The sequence below is a fragment of the Aulonocara stuartgranti genome (assembly GCF_965226115.1).
Source record: "Aulonocara stuartgranti genome assembly, chromosome: 7".
NCBI classification, from domain to species: Eukaryota; Metazoa; Chordata; class Actinopteri; order Cichliformes; family Cichlidae; genus Aulonocara; species Aulonocara stuartgranti.
In genome coordinates, this window is record NC_138945.1 from 14,637,169 (window position 1) to 14,661,726 (window position 24,558).

Sequence of the window (24,558 nt, forward strand, 5' to 3'; positions counted from 1 at the left end):
AATGGGACTTTAAAGTAATTTGTAATATCTCAACATAAGTAGCAGAGCTAAAATATGCCAAAGTAAAAAAAAAGAAAGAAAAAAGGTTTAGACTGGAATGCTGACTGAAAGGTAATTTTTAATGAATTCATTACTTTATAATTATATTTAAAAAGCATGAAATCAGTGTTTCATTAACAGCCTGACCTAAACACTGTCTACAATTTTCAAACTAATTCTGGGATGTGTGTGTAATGTGTACGTAGAATATGCTAAGCTGGGAGGTACTCCAAAATATACATGATAAACTATGCAGGTTATAGTTTTGACATCATTCATATGAAGGAAAAAACTTTTTTAACTAACTTTCCCAACTCCCCAGCTATAGTGAGGAAAGTTGCTTTTGTTATAGTCTTACGTGAGAGTCATCTTACACTCTTGTACTCTCTTTTTATCCCAGTAATATCTAGCTCAGTCAAAACTGTTGTTAACCGCTATTTGAGCTGCTGTTCTGTCTTGTAATTACCTTGGATCTCAATAGGCGTGCACATGTGGAGTTTCTTTTGAGCCACACCTGGCAATTCTAATTTTTATCCCACATTTAAATACTGTATCACTGCACACTACAGTTTCCCTGTTCTGCAGTTTTTTATCACTTCATTTTCTAATCTTTGGGGCAGTTTCCATCATATTCATCCAAATTCTACAGAGCTTATGACCTTGTAGTGTCTTGCAACTTCCCCCATTGAGCAAAGCATTGCCAGCAAAGACTTAACCTGCTTGAGAACATGATAAAAACCTCCCCTACTTTCTCCATATCCATTGGCTAAAATCCAGAAAAATGCACATCCTGCAGTGTGTGCTTTTGCATACAAGAGTCGGGACAGGGGAACAAGGGATGATAATGCTGTGCAATCCCAAAAAAGTTGATTGTTAAAATAAAATGCTGGAAAGCTGAAAGAAAAGATTTCATTGGCCAGCCTTTGACCTGATATACAGTTAAATGGCTCAAAGGTAGTTATCCCAGTGACACATCTGTTTGGAAGTCTCCCAGTGTTAAATGGCATCTGACTTGGGTGTGCAAACATGGCAGATTAACCTCTGAACTCTGAAAACAGCAGCAGCCCAGGAGGATAAGCCTTTGTGCTAGCTGAACAGTGTTTTCATGTAAACTTTGAAGGCTGTGACTTAACTGTGTCATTTGGGTGGCTTGATAGGTTTAAAAACTTAAATTGTATTTTAAGGGTATTGTAACCAATTAATTGCATAAACACACATCCATTTGCCTACCATTAACAGTGAGTTGCATTTAGAGAGGCGTCTAGCTCTGACAGATACGATGTTGGTGTGATGGAGTGCAACCATGTGTTTAAATATGTTTGACTGTGTGTATATTAGATGGTGGTATTAAGACCAACGGCGCCTCCTATCAGGCTTGTCATTGGTGACATATTTGGGTGGCAGGTCAGAGATGTGTGCGGTCTGTGTTGTCCCAGGGTACGCTAGGTACTGTGTGTGTGGAATTTCACATGTTAGCACCATGGTTACACAAGCCAGCACAGGATCAAAGACTGTAGATCTTTCACAGGCACTCGAAAATGGGAGCCCATTTTCTCCTCCTGTCCTCTCCTTCTGACATCGTCTTTTGGCAGTCTCACCTCTTCTTTTTCATTTTCTATTGTTTCTGTCGCCGCCTGTGAAGGACAACATATGAACACTCTGAAATGCTCTCTGCCTGATTTTACTGTGGAGAATCATGACTTGGACTCCCTTCTGCTTATTTCACCCACTCACTCATTAGCTTTCCCCTCTCTCTGCTGTGCTTCCATGCACTCTATCTGTCACTCTATCCTTTGTTGTCCTTAGAGGGAGTCAGGAGGTGATGCTGCTGCGAGGCAGAGCTGAGTACTGTTGATTCTGGCTGCAGTCCAGCTGCCTGCGTGTATATGTTGTGTTTCCTCACCACTGTACCAAAGGTGGTTGGTGTGTTCATGGTCAAAACACAGTGTGGGATCTAAAACATGTCCTCACTCTGCAGGTTTCATGTCTGTCATGATTCTGCGCTGCTCAGTTTCAGTCAAAGCAGTAATTCACCTCTTGGAGAAGGCATTACCATGACGTTTACATGATGGCGGTTATTCAGCTATTCATTTCATCCATTTTAAATTTCCCCAGTCAGAATCGGGGGGACAGGCAGGTGGAGACTCTCCTAGCATGCTTTTAACAAAAGATAGAGAGGCACCATGCACAGTTTGCCAGCTTATCTAAGGAAAGTCAAGCACACGGATGAGCACACACAATTTCCAATATTTCTCCCAAGCTGCATGCGTGTCTTGGGACTCTGGGAGGAAATCCACAAATCGCCAGAGAGAAAATTAAAACTCAACCCAGAAAAAGCAACAGAGCTGAGACTGAAAATCAAGACTGATGATGACACAGTTGACCATTTTCCCGCTGTTTATTTTTCTCAGTTTTTGATTTTACTCACATCGCTATACTAACAAAACAAATAAAGGTGGTAATACTATGTTTTACTTTACCCAGTTATGCAAGCTTTACAAATGAAGTAGGGTTTTTTAGCTTTTCGTTACATCCAGATAAACTTCCTGTTTTGTCAAGCCTACACGAACACTAAGGGAACATTATGTGCTCATTTCAAAATGAAAACCATCACTAGAGACAAATGCCCGATACATTCTTATATATTACTTTCTCAGAAATGTTAAAATTCGATTTCTGTGCATCTATGAATATACTCCTTAGGGCTCATTATTAGACCTCAAGGGAACAACCATTTCAGGGGCCAAACAGATAGATGTTCCCAAGCAAAGTCTCTCTAGGATCTTTGTTCTTCCCGTGCCGAGAGGCTGTTTTTCTGATTTCCTGTTACGGTCCAAAAACATGCATGTTAGGGTAATTGGTGGTTCTAAAATTAGATGTAGGTGTGGATGTGAAAAGGCAGCCTCCATGTGTTCGTCCTGTGATGAACTGCCGACCTCTGTGGACTGTACCTTACATTTTGTTGCATGTCGCCTGTAAAAGGCTCCTGAGATAGACCCCAAGATTAAGATACAAAATTGACACCAGAGGTCCAAGACCAGCCCCTGCAGTGTGCAAACCACCAGATTATAAATACCCTGAAAGAGGGTACAGTGGTAAGACTTAAGAGGTTACTGCCCCCATGACATGCCATCACTAAGGCTATCCCTAAAGGTACAATAACACACTTATTTTATGAGTAATGCATGTTGAAGGTAATAAATTGTTTCTGTTTTTTTAGCCGTTTCTCTATGTACTGTCATGTTTCGTAGCCTTGTAATATAATGATAATAAGATATAGATTGTTCTTAGCAAAAGACAAGAAACAACCAGGCTGGATTTCATAAAATTTGTTGACATTTTAAGCACAGGCAAAGGAAGGAGCTGTTTTTGGTTCCAGTAAGAATAACATTAGGCAGCGATCCTGATGCGAGCAGTATTTCGTGCTTTTTGGTTTCTTCATTAGGGTGGGGCCTCTCTGTTTGCCATTTGCATGTTCTACATGTTTCTTCCCACAGTCCAAAGATATGCATGGTAGATTAAGTGGTGATTTGGATTTAAAACGGTGGATTTGAGCGTAATAATTTTGCATTACGTCAACATAAGGCTGTTTAATTTTTCTTTCATGCAGCCAGTTACTTACTTACTCCATAAACAGTGCATTATGTTAATCTACAAAAAGGGAGGAGTGGATATAATTTAAGCCAGAATTTGTACCTGTTGCTATTCACTGATACATGTCAGTAGCCTCATTTGTCCTGTAACCTTGTGAAAAATGTAACCGGCACATAAAATGTTCTTGGTTTGCTGTCCTGAATAGTGTCCTGTCTGAGTAGTAGACAAAGTGAAATATCTATTTTATAATTATCCCAGCAATAGAAGTACTCTCTTACCCCCATGCCCATTTCCTTGTCTCTCTCCAGGTCTTGCTCGTGTTTGCAAAGGAGGACAGCCAAAGTGATGCCTTCTGGTGGGCCTGTGACCGCGCTGGTTTCAGGTGCAACATTGCACGGACGCCTGAGTCTGCTGTTGAATGTTTCCTAGACAAGCACCATGAGATAATAATCATTGATGGACGTCACTCACGCTATTTTGAGCCTGAAGCTGTTTGCCGGTGAGTGAAGTCTTTCTGACCAGAGTCACTGGTTCTATATTTTCTGTAATTTCTCTATTTTCACTTCAGTGAATGTTTTGAGAGTGTTTCCTCCCAGCAGCTGGGAGAAGACATTTTAGGAAGTAATTTGGTGTTGTATTACATATTTAAGAGTATATTGATACTTCTTTAATGTTTGGAAACCATCTCCTTAAACTGAAAAAGAAAAAAATACTAGCAAAGAAATGATTTAACCAAATCCACATCTTTTTGCACGTAATCATGTGCAATATATAGATCAAACTACATCAGTCAAAAGTTATAGCAAGGAGCAGTGAGTACTGAAGCTCCTATAGCTTTGGGACTCTGTTGTGAAGAACTGGTTGGTGCCATCTGGTGTTCACTGAAAGCAACACAGAAGTCTACAACTTGAAACCTGATGCTCCAAGTTATATTTACAGATTTCTTTATTCAGTTTTTCTCCAAAAGGAAGTACAAGATATTTGACTTCCCAAGTTATAGGAAGCCATAGTTGAGCAGGCACTAAAGTGAGTCTGCACTTTGCTGACATGAAATCAGCCAAAAGCCTGAAAAAGCTTTTTTTGCCCATTTGTCCAAAGTGGCCGTGGCTGTGCTGGCAGCTTTTCAAAAGTATATGCGCCTGCGAAATGATCCCGTTCACTCCCAGTCCTGTGCCAGATGTTAAATCCTTACTGCTCATAGAGTTGTGTGCATTTGTTTATTCATTTACTTATTTATTTACTGAGAACGACCTGTAGTCCTGTGTTCTGGATACATAAATAACATGACTTTCAGGTTTTCAAGTCAGCTTATTCTTTGTTTTAATAAATAAATCGAAGCTGGATGTTCCTTCGATTTTTTGGCATCTATTTAAAGAAAAACTTTATTCCATATTATTTTTAGCCAAGACAAGTGACTACTACTTATGTGTTTGATTTAGTTTTCCTCCAGACCTTTTAGTTATTGGCCTATAGTAAAAAGCTGTGCCCATATATTTTCTTGTGATTTATTTTAAGTGCTTCGTTATTTCCTCAAGTAAAGGAACAGATCCATTTATCTCCCCTGTCTCCAGAATACCACAGTTTGGCAACTCCTCCCTGTTTCCTCCTTCGCTCCTTTCCTCAATGTGTTTTTTTTTTTTGCCTTTTCCACCTCCCGTCCTTATCCACCATGAGGATCTCTTCCATAATCCATTCCTTCTGTTCCTGCTTTCATTCTCTAACACTGCATACTCATTCCTCCTCCACCTCCTGGCCCCTTTCCCTTACGCTTTGCCAGTGGCCTTGTGGCTTTGTGGCCAATCCTCTGAGGTACATGTTTGGTTTGGTGTTTCTGTGTAAAACGCAGAAATGTTCTGTCCTCCTTTTGAGGCAATGACATCAACCCCCAAATCTGTCCACATGTTTGTCCTGTACATGAGTCCAAGCCACTTTTCCTGAACTCCTGCTGACTTTGTATCTGTATTTGTGTTATTTTCAGGATGATCCGTGCCACAAAGCCCTCTGAAAACACAGTTATTCTAGCTGTTGTGCCACAAAAGTAAGTCTGAGTTAATCTTCTTTGTAAATTTTAATATTCTGTGTTAATAATTAATTAGAAAATTATTCACATAAGACTTTAAGGTCTTTAAGGCTCAACTTCAAAACAAACTTCAGATGTTTACAGTATCCCATTAGTATGGATGCCTTTGAATGGGGTAGTCTTTCAAAGGCATTTTATCTTACTATGTTGGGTTCATGTACAGCATTACACTTTTTTTAACCATATTAAGCAACCATGAACTCTATCAGGTTCATTTTTTAACTAGACTTTTAATTTGAAAATCAGCACATCAACCGATTATTCCAACACTTTCCAAAAAAAAAGTTATTCCTCAAAATATTTTCATATATTTTTATATAATTCTCTTAAAATCTGCAAGGTCAACAGCAACCTGTCTACGGTTATGGTTGGATGGTGGATTTTATTTTAGTCACATGGTAAACAGACAAATTTTCAGTTGCGAGATGATGTTATAATTTAGTATTACTTTTTGATTTTAAGATTGTTTGTTCAAAATAGAAGAAATGTCTATTAAAAAAGGATGGGTATCAACCAAATGCAAGAACTTTTTTTTTTTCAATAATATGACTTTGCTGTTGAAAATCTTCTTGTCTCCTCACCCTCAACCCAGTCACGGCAGATGGCTCCGCCCCCCTGAGCCTGGTTCAGCCGGAGGCTTCTTCCTGTTAAAAGGGAGTTTTTTTTACCACTGTTGCCAAGTGCTTGCTCATAGGGGGTTGTCAGATTTTGGGGATTTTCTCTATATTATTGTAGAGTCTTTACCTTACATTGCAAACTCCATTGAAACAATTGTTATTTTCAATTGGTGCTGTTCATTTTGGATGCAATCACTCATATTAAAAAAAAGTTGACTGACTTTTGAGAGTTTAAACTGCACAGTTTTCCATTCATTGTTTGAGCAGACCACTCCAAGCATGATTTTGAAAAATGATTGTGGTTGCAGATGGTAATCATTCTTTTCTGTCACTGTATAGACCGTCTGACCAAGAAGAGCCATCTGTTCTTCCTCTCCTCTGCGCTGGATTTAGCAGAGTACGTCCAACAACTTTTGCCTGTGCTTGTGACTTTGTTTATATCAGATGCAGCCCTCAATGTGTTATGCTTGTTTCTCCTTGAGGCGTTTCATTGATCATCTAAAGGTTTTAAACACTTAAACAGCAGCGTGTTGCCAGTTTTGAAAGAGGCACTTATTGTCCATGTTTTTTAATGGTGTGAAAATGACGTTGGAGGTTTCAATACGATTTGCTACTGACTCATTCAATCTTTCCACCCCCTTTCTCTCCTTCAAATGTCACTTAACCTTGTTTGGCCTCCAGAGGTTTGTGGAGAACAACAGTGTGTCAGCATGCTATAATGAGCTCATACAGATGGAGCATGGAGAGGTGCGCTGCCAGTTCAAACTCAGGTACAAGTGGAGGGCAAAGACACATAGATCATATCATGCAATTATGTGAACATGCACAGACATATACTGTGTAAGTGTTCTTTGGTACTGACTTTCCTAATTCTTAGTCTGGTGGCTTTATTCATCCACAGGGCTTGTAATTCCATCTTCACTGCCTTGGAGCACTGCCAAGAAGCTGTGGAGATCACCAGTGAGGACCACATAATACAGGTAAACATATTACACACCTTCCAACGCAGCAAAAGCTTTTCTTTAAATCACAAAGCTAGTGATAGTCAGTATTTGTGTAATATCTGTGGCTTTCATCCTCAAGTAGTTAATCCAAAAAAACTGTGTATGACTTTAATACCTTTACATATAAACTGTGTCTCTCTTAGTTTTTGTCTTGGTCGCGGCAATTGTGAAATAAATAGAAACACAACAAAGCATCACATTTACAGATTTTACATACATTAACAACAATGTGCTACATAAAAAAGTCGAAGTCGAGTCACCGCAAAACAGCATGTACCTCCTTATAGACAGATTATCCTTTCCCCCTCTGTATGGGGAAGAGGTGATCAGGGAAATTTAGACATAAGAGGACAATAAGAAAAATATACAACTTTTTCCTTTAATCTAATAGTTTTGTGGTTATTTCACAGTACGTGAATCCAGCATTTGAACGGATGATGGGCTATCACAAAGGGGAATTGATCGGGAAAGAACTGACTGAACTTCCCAAGAGTGACAAGAACAGAGCTGATCTGCTGGACACCATCAACAACTGTATCAAAAAAGGAAAGGTCAGTCCTGTACCCATTCATCTCCATCCAACCTATCTGTGAGATCTGACAGCATTTCATACCCTGACTGGCCTGTCGTCTCTGAAGGAATGGCAGGGCATTTATTATGCCAGAAAGAAATCAGGGGACAGTATACAACAGCATGTGAGGATAACACCAGTCATCGGGCAAGGAGGGTAAGCCAAGTTAAACAAGCGAACGTTGTTAGTGTACAGCTCCTAGAAAGAAATCTCTGATTCCTGTCCTCTTCCCACAGGAAAATTCGACATTTTGTAGCCATCAAGAGACCGCATATTGACAACAACAATCAGGTTGGTGAAATGATCATCTGATCGTTTACTCTGAAAAGTTTCCTTCCACCCAAGGCAGGGACAATCATTTCCATCAGTTTGTCACTAACACTGCAAAAAAGAAATACCAATCTGAATTTTAGTATGAGTGAGGCATGGCTAATTCTTTAATAATACTGTACCTAGTGTAGAAGCTAATTGTACAAACCTTGGCAAAGGAGAGGTCATTATACAAGGAGTGAAACAGGAGCTTCGGCAATAACAACTAGAAGTTAAAGGTTTTAATCAAATATTTACTCATTCAGGTACTTAAGGATTCTAATGTGGGACTCTCTTTCTTTGCTTACTTGGGGTTTTGGTTGGGTTTTGCTATAGCCACATCTTTAAATGATTCGGTTCTAATATATTTATGTAGTGCCAAATCACAATAACAACCACCTATGAGCAAGCAATTGGCAACAGTGGGAAGAAAAACTCCCTTGTAACAGGAAGAAACCTCCCAACAGAACCAGACTCAGAAAGTGGCAGCTATCTGCCGCAACCAAGTTGGGGGTGAGGAGACAAGAACAATTTCAACAACAAAGTCATATTGTTGAAAAAAAAATCATATTCTTGTGTTTGGTTATTACCCATCCCTAAATGAAAAATATTCAGCTCCTACGTGCAGGTGCTTGTAGTTGAAAAAAGAAGAAGAAGAAGAAGAAGAAGAAGAAAACGGGCAGCTACAAAATATTATTTGTGTTGTGGAGCTTAAACAAATGTCAAACTATCAGCAGCGCTAATGCTGCAGTGCTTTTTGGCCCAATCAAGTCTGGTGATGAAATATACCACTGAGTCCAAACTGCACTTAGTCACTGATTGCAAACTCTGCTGGCAGTTACATCTATATAAATGCGTCAAATGATCTGTAGGCTAAAGTGTCAGATTTACTTCAATACCTCAACAAAACATGTGGGCTCACAGGCTTCCAGCACTATTGAGCACCATGCACAGCTACTCTGAAGCAGGTGCCGCTACGCTCAGCTGGGTTCCCAGCCAATAACGTCATACTATGCTAAGCTACAGCTAAGCACCAGGATCTCCCACTAAGGCCTAAGGAAGGCGAGCAGCCAGGCACCAAGGCTATTTATACCCTGGGCAAAGCTGCACAGGCACTAGGTTTAGCTCATTGCTCTCTTTCATCGTGTGTGCATAAGGTGAGTCAGCCACTGACATTTGACTGCCAAAGCCAAATGGCACTCATTCCTGCTTGTCGGGGCTGGGAATCCTTAGGCATGGCAGCGACTGATCCGATTCTAGTCATCCCCCACAACCTAAGATGTGCAGTGTCAAACTGGATGGTATTATCACAGTGTCATTTCTAGATTTTATTCATTTTTTACCACAAATTACCATAGAGAATTGATGCAAAGAAGCAACAAAGTTTTAGCATTTGATGGCTCTCTAGAACTAAATCATGACCCGAGGCATGTAGTACATCTTCACTGAGAATATCTATTTGACAACCCAAGGCCACAAAGGCCATTTCAGGATACCATTTATGTGACATTGGATACCCGCTTAAGATCTTTTCCTCTGAGCACTTAAAGCCCCACATTACTCCTCATCTTTTCCCACCCAGATGTTTGGCTGTAGACCATGGTTTCCGTTTCATTGTGTTGTTTAGTTAGCACTCCAGACTTACAGCAGGTTTTGGGTCAGTTTTGTTTGTCTTTCCCCTCATTATAATCTCAACTATTACAAGCTTTAGCCAAGCCAATTTAAAAGATGTTTAGATGTCTGTTTGTGCTTTGCAACCCAAGAAGAACATTAAATTGTAGCCAGTTAAATCTGGAAACTTTGCATGTCATTAGACATGTTTACACTGTCTTAATCCTATTTACTCAGTATGAGACACACTCAATGCCTAATACTTTATACCCCCTTTGCTTAAAACTTTAAGCAAAGGGGGTATAAAGAAAGACCAACTAGCCAATTCTATGAGATTGAAATGGATTTTAAAAATGACATGTAGCTGAAGTGTTCAAGGGATAGTTTTCATTGCTCCATAGCGAAATTACACGTTCCTAAATATGTAAAAATGATTTACAGTTATAGACAGTGTTTGTATACATGCATAAATGATTGCATAAACATGCAGGTTGCGCTGTCAGCAAGCTGCATAGGTGCAGTGAGTCACTGGGTAAGGAAAATCTTCTTAACCTGATTAGAGGCTCTACCCATCCGAAGAACCTGAGTGTGACTAACAGGATGTACCATGCAAATTGTTACCTATATAAATATGCTGTATTAAATATATGCATGCAAACACACATATATATTGAGAGAGAGGCAGACACAGCAAACAAGTTTCTTGTATTTTGCTCGTTTGTGTTGTTGTGTTTGCACATCTCTGTTGCTTGTGGGGCTCGCACACAAGAATTTCACTCGCATGTGCTGTGCCAGTGTGCCTGCACATGTGATGTGACAATAAAAGTGATTTGATTTGATTTGATTTGAAATACACAAAAGCTCATAGCCATGAGTTATGCCTTTCCAAACATTTGTGAAAGAATGGGGCATTCTAAAAGGTTCACTGAATCACGTGTAGTAGTTACTGTAATAGAATGTGACAATGGTACTGGGTCAGTTCTTGAAATTCCTTCCTTCCTAGATATTCCATAATCAACCTTAAGAGACATTATTGCAAAGTGGAAACATTTGGGAACCACAGCACCTGAGCCACAAAGTAGCAGACCATGTAAAGTTGCTGAGTGCAAAGAAGTGCACAGCGAAAAAAAGTTTTCCATCGGTGTGCAGACTTCAGACTCCTTTAACATCAGCATGAAAACCGTGTACCAAGAGCTTCAGGGCATGAGCAGGGAACTCCCACACGTGACCTTAGCACAAAAAAGAAAATAACAGAATAAGCTGCTTAGCATTGGCAGAGGACATTTTGCAAGTTCTTAATGGGCACAACCCACGTAATCAACTCTGTTGCTCCACCCACAGATGTGTTTTACTTACAAGGAAATAAAATTTATTCCCAAGAAGCACGCTTACAATAAAGACATAATCCACCAAACACAAATTTCTTAACTTTTTAAAAAATAAATGAATCTATGATTTAGTGCATTGAAATGTATGTTACCATTAGCTTGACTCATAAGAATTGTATAAATATCACTATATAAAGAATCAAACGCAATTAGCATACTGCTAGTGTCACTGCGCTTGAGCCTATAGTGTGTGTTAACATGCTAAGTAGTTACTAGTTTTTAGTCTTTGAATTAAGAAGTGCTATGTCACTGATACAGAGACAGGGTGGGTTTATATTTATTAAGATCTTGTCCTGCAGACATACATTTTATGATATGCCATTTTTATACTACATAAATCCATTCTGATCAAACACGTTGGTAACACACTGGATCACTTTGCAGGCTATCCACTTTACTTACTTAACGACTTTAATACTGTATTCATAGTCATACTGAATTCTCCAGTCATACATAGGTTGTATTCACAATGCTCTGTTATAGTAATACAAACCTGTATATTCCTTGCAGTTCCTTTGCCTAAATCAATAATTTTTATAGACTGCTATATCTTAACAATGATACAGAAGGCTGAAATAAGATTGGAACAAATTCTTAAAATATACAGAATGTTAAAATAAATCCAGCATTTTGCTTTAGCCCCAAATGCGTCTGATTATATCCATCACAGTAAATGCATATCCACAGTGCACACCTAAATTTTAATCATCTCTTGCTCTCTGTCCACCAGCTCCACAAGTTCAACAAGGAGGAGAGATACAGCGGGGAAAATTCTCACTCAGGTATCTTACAACATTTTTTTTTCTTTCACAGTTCCTTTATCTCTTAATTGCAGAGGTGTATTTTATGGTTCTCGCAAGTAGAACTAATAGATAAATATAGAATGATATGGAATTATTTTCGGATAGGCTCCATTTGGAGAAGGTAAATTATAGAGTTCATCCACAATGGTCTGACAATGAGAAAATAGGATGGATCATCTCAAACTGGTTTCTTGAATATGACAGCGGGCTGTACTCAAATGCATAAGGCATTGTAACCTTGGTTCTCTGAGTGAGAGAATGTCACATATTCTGAGTGGAGAGATAGTCTCGATATGATAGAGAACTCCCGTTTCACCGCATCCCAAAGGTGTTCTGTAACCAACCGTTTTACATCATGGATGTGTAGCCAACAAACATAAAGCAAATGCATGTGGAGCAGAATTTTTGAGGACTGTTTTCTGCACCTTGTCGAATCTTTGTCACAAAGAATTAAAGCAGTTCTGAAGGAAAAAGGGGATCCTACCCAGTACTAGTAAAGTGTATCTAGTAAAGTGGCTGTTAAGTGTATTAAATTAAATTAAATCAAATCAAGCAGCTAAAGCAAAAGTATTATCTATGCAGAATATATAAATGACACTGTTGGTTTAATCATTTTTGGTTCATTAATGTGTATTTCATTTTAATGTTGCACATGTAGATGACTTATTAACTGCTGGGTAACCTTATTTCCAGTATTTAAGACTGCAGACTGTTACGTAGCTTTAGCTTTAAAATAAATGTGATGGAGTATAAAGTAAAACACTGTAAATGCAATGGAGTTGAAGCAGAATGCTGAATAACAGTGAACTTTAAACAAGCTACAAGTACATTAAAACTGTACTCGAGCTAAGTCCTTGAGTAAATCTACTTTGTTAAATTCCGCTGTCCTATCCATGCTCTCTTTAAATGTCAGTGGATATTGTAAGGGGGTCACCAAAGTAAACAAGTCCACGTTTGTTATTATTCTCAAAGATGAAATTACTTGATCGTATTACATGCATTACTTCCATCCGCAGAGTGCTATTCTCTACGACACCGAGACAGAAGAAAAGATTCGATGGACGACCGATCGGTGAGCTCCCGTAGTAGTGACGGTAAGGATATTTAAAATGTGTTTTACGTTTTTGAGCCTCTGTTTAAATTGGTACAACTCTAGTTTGCGCCACTCCAAAAGCACAACCAGACATCTAAACATATTTTCAATTGGCTTGGCTAAAGCTGATAACAGTTAAGATTATAATGAGGAGAAGATAAACAAAACAGGCCCCAATCCTGATGTACGGCAAGTGTGGAGCGCTAACTAAACAACACAATGTAACGGGAGCCATGGTCTACAGCCAAATATCTGAAGAAGATGTTTGAACACAAAACAACCGTAGTAGATTGAACATAATAAAAAAATGTGAATAAAGCAAAGGAGAACACAAAATAGGAGTGGGTAAAGAAAGAATGAAGGAATGATTGGAGATAGCGAATGAGAGAGTGAGTCTGACTGTGTTATGGTAGGTGCTTGAACTAAAGAGATCGTACAGAGAGATGTTGAGGGCTGATAACATGCATACCTCCCTCTTCCACTCACTTTGACGCAGCTGCTATTTTAAGTTATCTCAGCTGCATGCTGCTTCTCCTCTGCTCACCCTCAAAATATTTTCTCTTGCTCTTTTTTTATCTCTTTCATTCATGAGCATTTTGATGAAAGCCAAAATCGTGTTATTATTACTGATAATCCACAAGCCATAATATAGTGATCACAATACCAATACCATAATGTTTTCTACATTGCAGCTCCCAGTTTACAAAATCGAAGATACTCTTCTGTGGCCAGGATTCATTCTATGACCATTGAGGCTCCAATAACAAAGGTATGCTGCTTTAAGCAGTGGAGTTAATCATTTACAGTAAAATAAACCTTAAATGTACCAAAGCAAATGCTATGTAAAAATGACCAGAAGTCACAACTTGCACTGTGTTTTTATCCTTCGATGCCAGAGACAATATGTTTGTGGGTTGTCTGTCCAGCCCTCAGCATGTACGTTCATCCATCTGTTTTGGGGGGGTTTTTTTCATTACAAGAAGTCACAATGACTCAACAAAGAACTTAGAAGAATTAACCTGTTAAAGGTCACTGAAGCTCCGAAAACACTTTTTTTTCTTGGTTATAACTCTTTAAATTTCATACTCTTTTGATGACAGCATTGTACACAAATAAAATGAAACATCCGTTTGTGAAAAAGTAAAATAGTGGCATTTTATTTCCAAAGTCAGCTTTATTGTGACTTCATAATGTTTTTCACTGTTGTGGCTGTTGTCCAAGTAACTCAGGAACAAACTGGAAGTGTTTGGACACATTTATAATATCTAACATATCAAGCATTTAGTAGCTTGAGGGACCACCTTTCACAGCAATAACAGGAAGTGCTAACTGCTAACTGGCTACTCTTTTCCCTCATTCCCAGGTAATAAACATCATCAATGCAGCTCAGGAGAGCAGTCCAGTAACGGTAGCCGAAGCTCTGGACCGTGTGTTGGAGATCCTGAGGACCACTGAGCTCTACTCCCCTCAGCTTGCCTCCAAAGAAGATGACCCACACACAAGCGACCTGGTTGGCGGGCTTATGAGTGTAAGAATTAGTTAGTATACGTACTTAAACATTGGTTCGTAAGTTGAGATGCCTGAAACACTTTATAAGGAGACATAAGAAACAGGCTGTTTTTAATCACAGTGTAAAACTGTTACCTCATGCATATAAAATATAAAAAGGTATTTTCATTCAGCCGAGAAATGTTTGCCTTCAGCAATCACGCTTGTGTTTTTGTACTGCCAACAGTTTTTATTTAATTTGAATTTGTTGAATAAGCCCAACTATGAGGTGAGTCACTGCACGCATACATTTCTGTTTTGAAAGCAAGTTTTAGGTTCCAGCAGCAATATTATAGACCGCTGATGCAGTCTATCAGTCAAATTGTTTAATGTATGATTTTTCTCCGCAGTATAGATCTGCTGTGTTTTCTAGTAACTACCAAAAGTACATCAATTCAGTGACAATGTGATGGTAAAGGAGATACCAGCTCTACTTTTCTCCTCCTATTGTTATGGTTCAGGCTCATCCTTCAGGCTCATCTTGTATTCATCTCTCCAAAGAAGTTTTTTCAAAACAGGCTCTTTCTGACAAAGTCTTATCTGGCCTTCATGTTCTTGAAAGTAACCAATGGTTTGCACCTTGTTGTAAACACTGTATGTCCGTTTATGAAGGCGTCTCTTGCTTAAAGACTTTGAGTCTTGACAAAAGTCTTCTTGTCAAGAGGTTTGTCTTAACCAAGAGCATAATTCTTTAATTATCCCCTTTAGTTGTCTTTCAGTGTTGCTGTGCATTCATTCTTTTAAAAAATATACCAGATTGTTGATTTGGCCACATCAAAATCTCTCTGATGGGTTTATTTTAGTTCCACTGCTTAATTATGGCCTCCTTCACTTGCATCAATATCTCTGTGGACCTTATAGTTAAGAGTTCCAGTGCAAAGACACCAAATGCAAGTTCAACACTCAAAATCAGCTTCAGAAAGTGCCTTTCTGATGATGGGGTACTGTATATAAAAATATCTAAACTAAACAGTTAATGCAGTACTTTTAAACTCCATTGGTTAAAGCGCTGCACTGAATTACAATAATTGAAACACACTTTTAATGGTATACAGAGGCACAACTACAAAAGAAACTCTGCAAAATAAAGTTTTAAAAAGCTTTCTCTCCTTGGAAGTTTTACTTGTTTCACCATCTCTGTGGGGAGTGGCTCACTTTTGGAAGCAGACTCGAGTGGTCAGTTAGAGAACGGCAGTTTTCTTGTCTTCCATGTTGGGTTTATTTTGATGCTTAGTTAATCCACCAACTCTCCCCAATAAATGCATCTTTCACTCCAGTTTGTTGCACTGTGTGTGCAAGTTGAAATATTGAGCAAGGCTGCCACATTCTTTGTTTTGGGGTTCTAATGGAATAGTCAGATGTTAAGAATAATAGGCTCACTGTCTGTCTCAAGAAACAAAATCATTTTCAAAAAATCATTTTCTTCATTTTTTTCCCCTCCAGGATGGGTTGCGCAGACTCTCTGGGAATGAATATGTTTTCTGCAAAAGTAAGTTTTAATGCACTGTAATATCAATGGCAACAAAGAAAAAGAAACAGAGGAATACAGTGGGTACTATTGCACACTGGTGTGTTTTCATGAGTGAATATCCACAACAAGGGGGTGAAAAATCAATATATATTGCACAATAATCCTGTGCATTATGTAAATATTTCAATGTATGTATAAATATATTGGCAACACCGGGGCAATAACTTCATAGTAGCTAGCTGTTAATGAAGCATTAGGTTAAAAACATGTGGGACTAGAGATATGTTTGGGTGTTGCCTTTTGGGTGTTGAATGTGGTCTGTTGTCTTGATGGAATCTCTTGAATAAATATTAAGTTTGAAGTTGTTGTTGGCAGGATGAAAGAGTCGCAATGTTCTTGTAACATTGTAGAGTGTGTATTTTTCCATCTCAGTTTATTACATAACCCCATTATAATGACTACAGTCACAAGAGCACTTAACTGAGAGATGACCCAAAGCAAGAGTCAATTTTCTGAGATATGGTCTAATTTGTCATTATGTTGAAAGCTGTGTCTTTGTAAGTGTAACTGCAACACCACCGGTGCTCCTTCACTTCTCTAAATAATTTTATTGCACACTGTATTGCTACCACAGTCTTTACATTTTCAGAACAACTATTGGTATAAATATTACAGAGCCAACACAGGTACAATAGTTCGTTGGTCTTTTTATGGTGACATTTTTATGTGTGTGTGTCTATTAGACATGAGTCAGAGCCAGCTGGCTATCCCAGTCACTTTGAATGATGTTCCTCCAAACATCGCTGAGATGCTGAATGATGAGGAGTGCTGGGAATTCAACATCCTGGAGCTGGAGGCAGCTACACACAAAAGGTACAAAGATGATTTAATCCAGAGAGTCCAAACAATATCAAATTCCTTGGATTCGAAAAAGCTACGTATGCTTATTGGCTTCAATTCATTTCGTTATCCAGTAGTGATCTGTTTTGCTGCATTTTTCTTACTTTAACCTGTTCCACGCATATTCATCCAGTCCTTTGTGTGATCCCCTGCAGACCACTGACATACCTAGGCCTGAAGATTTGCACAAGTTTTGGAGTGTGTGAGTTCTTAAACTGCTCGGAGGCTACACTGCGCTCCTGGCTGCAGCTCATTGAGGCCAGCTACCACTCCTCTAACTCCTACCACAATTCCACACACGCTGCAGATGTGCTGCACGCTACAGCCTACTTCCTACGCAAAGAGAGAGTCAAGGTTAGAAGAAAAGCACACATATAAACTGAGTGAGCGGCACATGAGAATGATAAATCTAAAACAGGAGATACTAAATAATATATACACATTTAATGAATTGTATATTTTGGTTTATTAAGGAAAATATACCAAAAATATACCCAAAAAAACATGTTATGCTAATAACAAAAAAATGTAATGATACTGTTGATAGAAGATGTTGTTTGCTTGTGCAGATTATTTAAAAAAAACTCTAGATATGTTTGCATACCAGCATTTATTAAAAGGAACACAAGCAAAAGATCTGAATACGATTCATTGTACAATCCCAATTCCAAAAAAGCTGGGATACACATACAGATTAACTGGAATAGGACTGGGCGTCTCTGTTCACGGCACCCCTTGTGTTCTAAAACCAGATAAGCAGCAGAAAATGATGGTGGATGGATTTAAATTCACTTTTTTATTTTATTTGCAATTGCAACTGAAAAAAGCCTCATATAGCATCGTGCAATACAGATATAGTATTCATTATGAAGATTAAATAAAATCCATCCATCCATCATTTTCTGCTACTGGCTTTGGAACACGAGGGGAGCAATCTAAACAGAGATGCCAGGACCTATTCCAGCAAGTTCTTGCATCCATATATGCAGAGCAGTCCAGTACTGATGTGGCCTTTTGTTTCCACTGTTTTCTTCAGAGCAGTCTGGACCAGCTGGATGAGGTGGCAGCACTGATAGCAGCAGCAGTCCACGATGTGGACCACCCAGGCAGGACCAACTCCTTCTTGTGTAATGCAGGTAGTGAACTGGCCATACTCTACAATGACACGGCCGTTCTGGAGAGCCACCACGCAGCCCTCGCCTTCCAGCTCACTGTCCGTGACAGCAAGAGCAACATTTTCAAGAACATCGACAGGTCAGTAGAAGCAGCACACCTGCTTTTTTTTCTTTTTGTTTTCTTCTTAGTCACAGCTGATTTACATTAGCATGCAGCAACAATGCAGAATGTGAATAGATGCTGATTTTATTTTACCCTTTGCATACAGGACTCAGTTCCGAACGCTGCGACAGGCCATCATAGACATGGTGCTGGCCACAGAGATGACCAGACACTTTGAACACGTCAGCAAATTTGTGAATAGTATCAACAAGCCAATGGCTGCCATAGAGGAGACCAGCACGAGTGTAAGTGTCAGATAGCTTCAGAGACATTTTGGAAAAATACTGAATGTAATAAACTTTTTAAAAGAAAGAATTATTAATTGTTGTAATTAATTGTTTTATCTCGACTATTATATATGTGTTAACCCCATAAAGCCTGAAATATGAACTCATTGTAGCCAGAATGTTCTAATCTTTGAAACTGGAGTGTTTATTGAAGGACAAGAAATGAAATATCAATTTTAAATTTGATTAGTTTTAATTGTATCATTCTTTTGCTGCAAAAACTCCCAAAACCTCATGCATTGAATACTGGAGGGGGAAACTGTGACTGAGATTAAAATTTGATTAACTGCTCAGCAGTAGTTTGCTTAGTCTGCCGAAGGATGAAGGCCTGGGGAGAAAAAGAGCAACACTTCCTGTTTGGTTTACTTTTCTTTTTCTTTTTTTTTTTTGCAAACAATACAAATGGTTCCACATTAGCTCTTTCCAGGAAACGTTCCAGGAAGTTATTAGAAATCAGAGTTACAAAACAGATATGTGATGAGACTATATGTCTCAGTATATGTGTTTGTGTGTCTTATGTCCTTCATTTTTCTGGATGTCCCAGATGGTTATATCTGCTGTGTCTTTCCCACAGAGCGTGAACAGTGACTGTGAGGGTCAGGCCAACATCAGAAACTCTCCAGAGAATCGTCTGCTGATAAAGAGGATGCTGATCAAGTGTGCAGATGTGGCAAACCCCTGCAGACCACTCGAGCTCTGCATCGAGTGGGCTGGACGGATCTCTGAGGAGTACTTTGCACAGGTGTGGGAGCATCAGTAAAACAGCTTAGTTTAATAGCGGGTTTAAAGCTTAGAACAGAATCATTACTGTGAAGATAGTTAACTGTTCATTTAATTTTATTTGTTTTTGCTTAATCACTTTGCATACTTTATTAGATAAATGGCCTCCTGCCGTCTAAGCTCCCTGTTTATTGAATTATGTGTGTTTCCCTGCAGACAGATGAGGAGAAGAGACAAGGGCTGCCAGTGGTGATGCCCGTTTTCGACAGGAACACCTGCAGTGTCCCCAAATCTCAGATTTCCTTCATAGACTACTTCATCACTGATATGTTTGACGCCTGGGATGGTAAGAGCAAAAAATTCAACTGTGTTCTGTGTTTCTCTCTCAGGGGTGGTTTTCCACACAGTCTTCTTAGTCATTTTCTTCTTTGTTTCCATTTCAATAGAGTGGAGTATTATATTTACACACATATTAAGTCTGACTGTGCAGCTAAAAGGTCAGGATCATAAATCATAGATTGGGACTTGCTGCTTAACAAGTTTAAATGTTTACTTTCACAGAACAAAAGTAACTGTTGTTCTATAAGAAGCCATTTGCTTGCTAAGGATTCCTCTAATGCTTTCACTCAGACCATTTCCCAAATGATCTTTCACATCTTTTCTCTTGAAGTGATAATTGTTTCACATTCTACATGTGACTGCAATCTTTACTAAATGTCCTAAAGTTACCAGCCTGCTTCTGTTAGTCCAAGCAGTCTTGTTCTCTTGTTTCTAAATACATCTGTGGATGTGAGATTGATAAAAAGAAAATGCATTCCCGACAACACTGTCATCAACAGAAACTGGTGAGATTTGCTCAGATTGCAAAATAAAGACTGTGACAAAGTCAAAAACTAGTAATATAAGCTGGACAGTTGCTGACTGGTTCATAGACCACCATTTAAAATGTCACAAAACGGCCGGAGGCCGAGTACCAAAAATCAAACCCACGTGCAGAAAACCCAAAGCGGAGGCTGAGGAAAGGGTTTAACAAAGGTTTATCAACTAGCACAAAAATGACATTTACGATAGTACCTGACTTAAGGCTTGACACATGGGGCGTGAGGGTCTTGGTCAGGGGAGAGGGATAAGCAAGGGGACAGGTCCAAGAAAGCAACAGCAGCTGGCTGGTGATTAGGTACGTATGTGCAGGTGGGAGATGGAAGCGTTGAAGGAGAGGTGGTGCGGTCCAGGTGGGTTTGGTGGTGTGTGGCAGCTGTCCTGAGCGGTGAAGGTCCCGAGGTGGTGCAAGGGCAGGAGGGCAGGCAGGTGAGGCAAGGAGATGATTCTGAAAGCAGGCGGGTTAACCAGATTTCCAAGATGAGTGGTTCAGTGTGCTGGAATTTCCTGGAGTAAATAGGGTAGTTGACGAACTAGTGAGGAAGCAGTGTCAGCAAGCAGCTTAAATCTCCAACCTGATTGCCTCAATCAGCTTCAGGTGAGGGAGGCTGTAGGCCCTGCCCATGGGTGGATACCAGGGAGGTCCAGACCTTCAGGAATTTTACAGCCACACACCCAGACCATGACATAAAAGGGTTTTTTTTCTTTTGTTTGTTCGTTTTTGGGATGCCAGAAAAGGCCAGATTTGAGTGAAAGAATAGAAAGCTGCATCCATAAATCAGCTTGATATTAACTGGAACACTAAATTTGGCGACTGAAAATCCTAAACTGTAAATTTATATACCAAACAAGACAAAACAGCAACCACCTGTCACTCAAAGCCAAGCCCCTAATAACTTGCAATAAATCACAACAACAGTTGCCTGAAGGTGCTTTGAATGAATCAAATAATAATACAAAACTTTGAGCCTGCAAGGCTTCGACTTGACAGCGTTATCGTTAACTCGGTTTCCCTGGGTCTTTTCCCGTGTGTTATGAATAAATCTTATTTTTTTTGTACCGGTACTGGTTTTATTTTGTTGTATTTATCCGCGACACCTTAAAGGCCGGTCCGTGAAAATACTGTCGGACATAAACCGGTCCGTGGTCAATAGGATGCAACGCCTCCGCAAAACAACTTCTGGTAACATAGAGGTCCATGGGAAAACAGCCCTCTGCTCTCGTGTGCTGTGATCTCAGTAGACACTTTCCTAATAACTTTGTGTGGTCAGTCACAAGTGTCAGGTCATGTTGAAATAAAACATATACATTTTCTTAAATATGATTATTATTAGGAAATACTGTGGCTCAGGATTCTAAAAAGGAAAAATTTAATTTTTCTGGATCAGAAAAAGGAGAATTATCCAGGTTATGCTAACAACGGATCAATCACAAATTGATAGCCAGTGAGTGTGCAGGGTCCTGCAGTTATCCTTTTCCAAAACAGCAAGACTGCAGTGGCTCGGCTCATCAGCCTAGATGATGATTTCTGTTTGAACCATAAACCTTGCTTTTAGGGATGGGTACCGGTGTCCGGTGCCATGATGGCACCGGTTCTGACATAAACGGTAGTAACCAGACCGAAAAGCAGCGCACATTTCGGTGCTTTATTTCGGTGCTTTTTTTTCCTGAGCTGTGATACACTTCTAGCCAATCATTTTACGTTTCCGAGGATAGTAGGCGGGGCTAGGTACGTACGTTCTGTTAGAGCAGAACTACAGATTAAAAATGTCCAAGTCGAAGCGGTCAAAAGTCTGGCTGTACTTCACAGCAAAATATGCAAACTCAGCAGCCTGCAACAAGTGCTTTAAGCTGATACTGTGATACTGTCAAAGGAGGTAACACCAAGAATCCGATTAAACAGCTGGCGACGCATAGCGTTTTTTTTAAAAGCCAAGAAATGCGCCGTATTTGATAGCTTGCTGCGAGACCTCACACCGTGCACGTTGGGTGGGTTGCCAGTTATCGGACCCGGAGCAACATCCCCCAAAAACCCGAAGAATAGAGTCCTGGCCCCTAGCCCTGCCAGTGTAGCAGAAATGATGACGGATGATGATGGCAGCAGCAGCCGTTCTTCTCTGCATGAGTAGCTTCATGTTGTTCGTGTAATTTACGTTGAGTAGGCTAACCACGTTATTACATTAATGCATGTAAGGTGAACTAGCAAACATCATCATAGCTACATGCGTCTGTCTTCTTGTTTGATGGCAGATACTCCCTTCACCCTGGGCAAAAAGGCTAAAATGACCAAAGAAAAAGTGGAAAACAGCTAAACATGAGAGGTTTTTGGACAAAGTTTGTGTTTTTTCCATTGTTTAAGCACTGCTTCCAGCCAAGAGTGATGCCATATATGCCACATAGCTGCAGAAAAGGCTAACATTGTTATCTTTTTACAAAAAAAACCAGCTGAACATGAGAGGTTTTTGGACAAAGTTTGTGTTCTCCATTCTTTAAGCACCGGTTCGAGCACCGTTTGAGCACCGGCACCGTTTCAAAAGTACCGATTTGGCACCGGTATCGGATAAAACCTAAACAATACCCATCCCTACTTGCTTTGATTTCAGTTTAAAGAAGCTCCTCCATTAATATCTTCAAATGGCTGCTGATTTATGTATTAATGGTTTCTTTCTCTGTTAAGCCAGGTTTTAGTTTTCAGGATCTGAGCGCATTCACATATAACTCTTCTGCTGCACAAAATCATTACTATGAGTGCAGTTTGCTCCAGTTTGTTATCATCACTGAACAGTTTGCTCTCCTCTAACTTTACAGCTGGGCTTCATTTGTTGCATTAGTAAGGTAGAGCTTAACAGCTTGCACATGTAAAACTTATTCACCTACCAGAGAAAATATGCTGAAAATAAAAGCGTTAATGAAAACGTGACTCTTCCAGCTGTCTGTTCAGCATAAGTTACCATAGTGATTTAGCCAGGTAGAAAGGGAGCCACTTTCATGACACAGAAGACTCTACCTCCAAGCTCGTCGTAGCTCACTAACCTATTAATCTTGCTTCCTGCTACAGCCTTATGGTCAGCTCTAATGTTCCTCAAGCTGTATTTGTGCATGTGGTGGGGCGCATTATCCCACTTGATTTTGGATAGGGGGATAAGTAACATCCGCATGAATGCCAGGACCTACCCTGTCCCAACAGGAAATTGCATTGTAACATGATTAATGTTACTTACTGCAATGTTGTGTCTGCTCAGTGTAACCTTTCTTTGGGGACACTAAACCAGTCTGGGTTAAGACCTCTGAATCACTTCCCACATTTCCAGTTTGTTCCATAACTCAAATGCAATAATTGAAACAATTAGGCATTTCAGTCCAACTAAAACAAAACCTCTGACAGTGCCATCTTGACTCCTGGCCTCTTTTATTGCCGTCAGTGATTTTTTTCTTAGTAGATTGCAAGAGAGAAAATGACAGGAAAGAGATAGTGAGAGAAAGTGATGATGAGTGGAACGGGATAGTATGCTGCTTGTACTAGTTCCCCATTCCCACTGAATTCCCCTCTTAGCATAGTCTCCCCGAGAGGCAGCTTGTTTACTGTCAGCTCTGATGTCACGGAAAGATTCCAAACGCCAGTGGGATCAGGAGAAATTACAAGAGTATCAGGGGAGTGGAAGTCAGGGAAATAGTGGCAGGGATGAGGGTGGAGGGGTTGGCTACAATCACTCGACAAGCAGCCGAGCAGAACTTCACTTGCACATAAACACTAAAACACACATGCAGCCTCTTTCAATTCACCAGGGTCACTGTCAGGACAAGGCAGGGGTCATTGTTAGTTCCACAGATGCAGTGTGGCTCATCAACAAGGCCGGAAACAAGGATGTAAACAACACAAGCCGAAGCTGTGGTGCCTCAGGCTGTGGGTGTGTGTGTGAGAGAGAGAGGCAGAGAGACCTTTGAGCCCCAGCTGACCTTTAATGTGGGAGAACCATTGTAGAGTCTATGTAGCATTAGCAACTGTACACAAACTGACTGCACATAGCCTGCTTACAAATGTTAACAGTCCGTGTGGAATGATAACAGGAAGTCAGTGGCAAATGTAGGTGTTTATCCCTGATTTCCTGTTTTTGTGTGTCTGTGTGTGTGTGTTTGTTTGTTACTTTGTTTTTTGTTTTGTTTTTTGAAAATATAATTTACATATGTGTTTGTTGCATTCTCTCTACTGGGATTATTCATGGTTCTTTGAATAATCTGATATTTTGAGACTTGATACATTAAAATTACTTGTATAGATATGAGACATATGACCAACCAGGCTATGTCTGCAGGTGTCCCTTTAATCTTTTGCCAGCTGTCATCTGTCACCATATATGTTTCACAT

At 39.7% G+C, this 24,558-nt stretch overlaps 1 protein-coding gene across 3 annotated transcripts in view; it reads left to right on the plus strand.

The window, feature by feature from the left end:
- The window catches only part of pde8b (phosphodiesterase 8B), a 51,143-nt gene that overhangs the window by 20,850 nt on the left and 5,735 nt on the right, over positions 1-24,558 (plus strand). For all 3 annotated transcript variants that reach the window (XM_082542022.1, XM_082542021.1, XM_082542023.1), the window contains 19 exons: positions 3,942-4,132; positions 5,612-5,671; positions 6,670-6,727; positions 7,012-7,100; positions 7,232-7,310; positions 7,745-7,885; positions 7,973-8,061; positions 8,142-8,196; positions 11,944-11,995; positions 13,033-13,110; positions 13,802-13,878; positions 14,473-14,637; positions 16,101-16,146; positions 16,872-17,001; positions 17,184-17,382; positions 18,065-18,282; positions 18,413-18,551; positions 19,168-19,335; positions 19,530-19,659. In XM_082542022.1, coding sequence (XP_082398148.1) covers positions 3,942-4,132; positions 5,612-5,671; positions 6,670-6,727; positions 7,012-7,100; positions 7,232-7,310; positions 7,745-7,885; positions 7,973-8,061; positions 8,142-8,196; positions 11,944-11,995; positions 13,033-13,110; positions 13,802-13,878; positions 14,473-14,637; positions 16,101-16,146; positions 16,872-17,001; positions 17,184-17,382; positions 18,065-18,282; positions 18,413-18,551; positions 19,168-19,335; positions 19,530-19,659 — 2,164 coding nt within the window. The remainder of the gene's footprint in view (positions 1-3,941; positions 4,133-5,611; positions 5,672-6,669; positions 6,728-7,011; positions 7,101-7,231; positions 7,311-7,744; positions 7,886-7,972; positions 8,062-8,141; positions 8,197-11,943; positions 11,996-13,032; positions 13,111-13,801; positions 13,879-14,472; positions 14,638-16,100; positions 16,147-16,871; positions 17,002-17,183; positions 17,383-18,064; positions 18,283-18,412; positions 18,552-19,167; positions 19,336-19,529; positions 19,660-24,558) is intronic.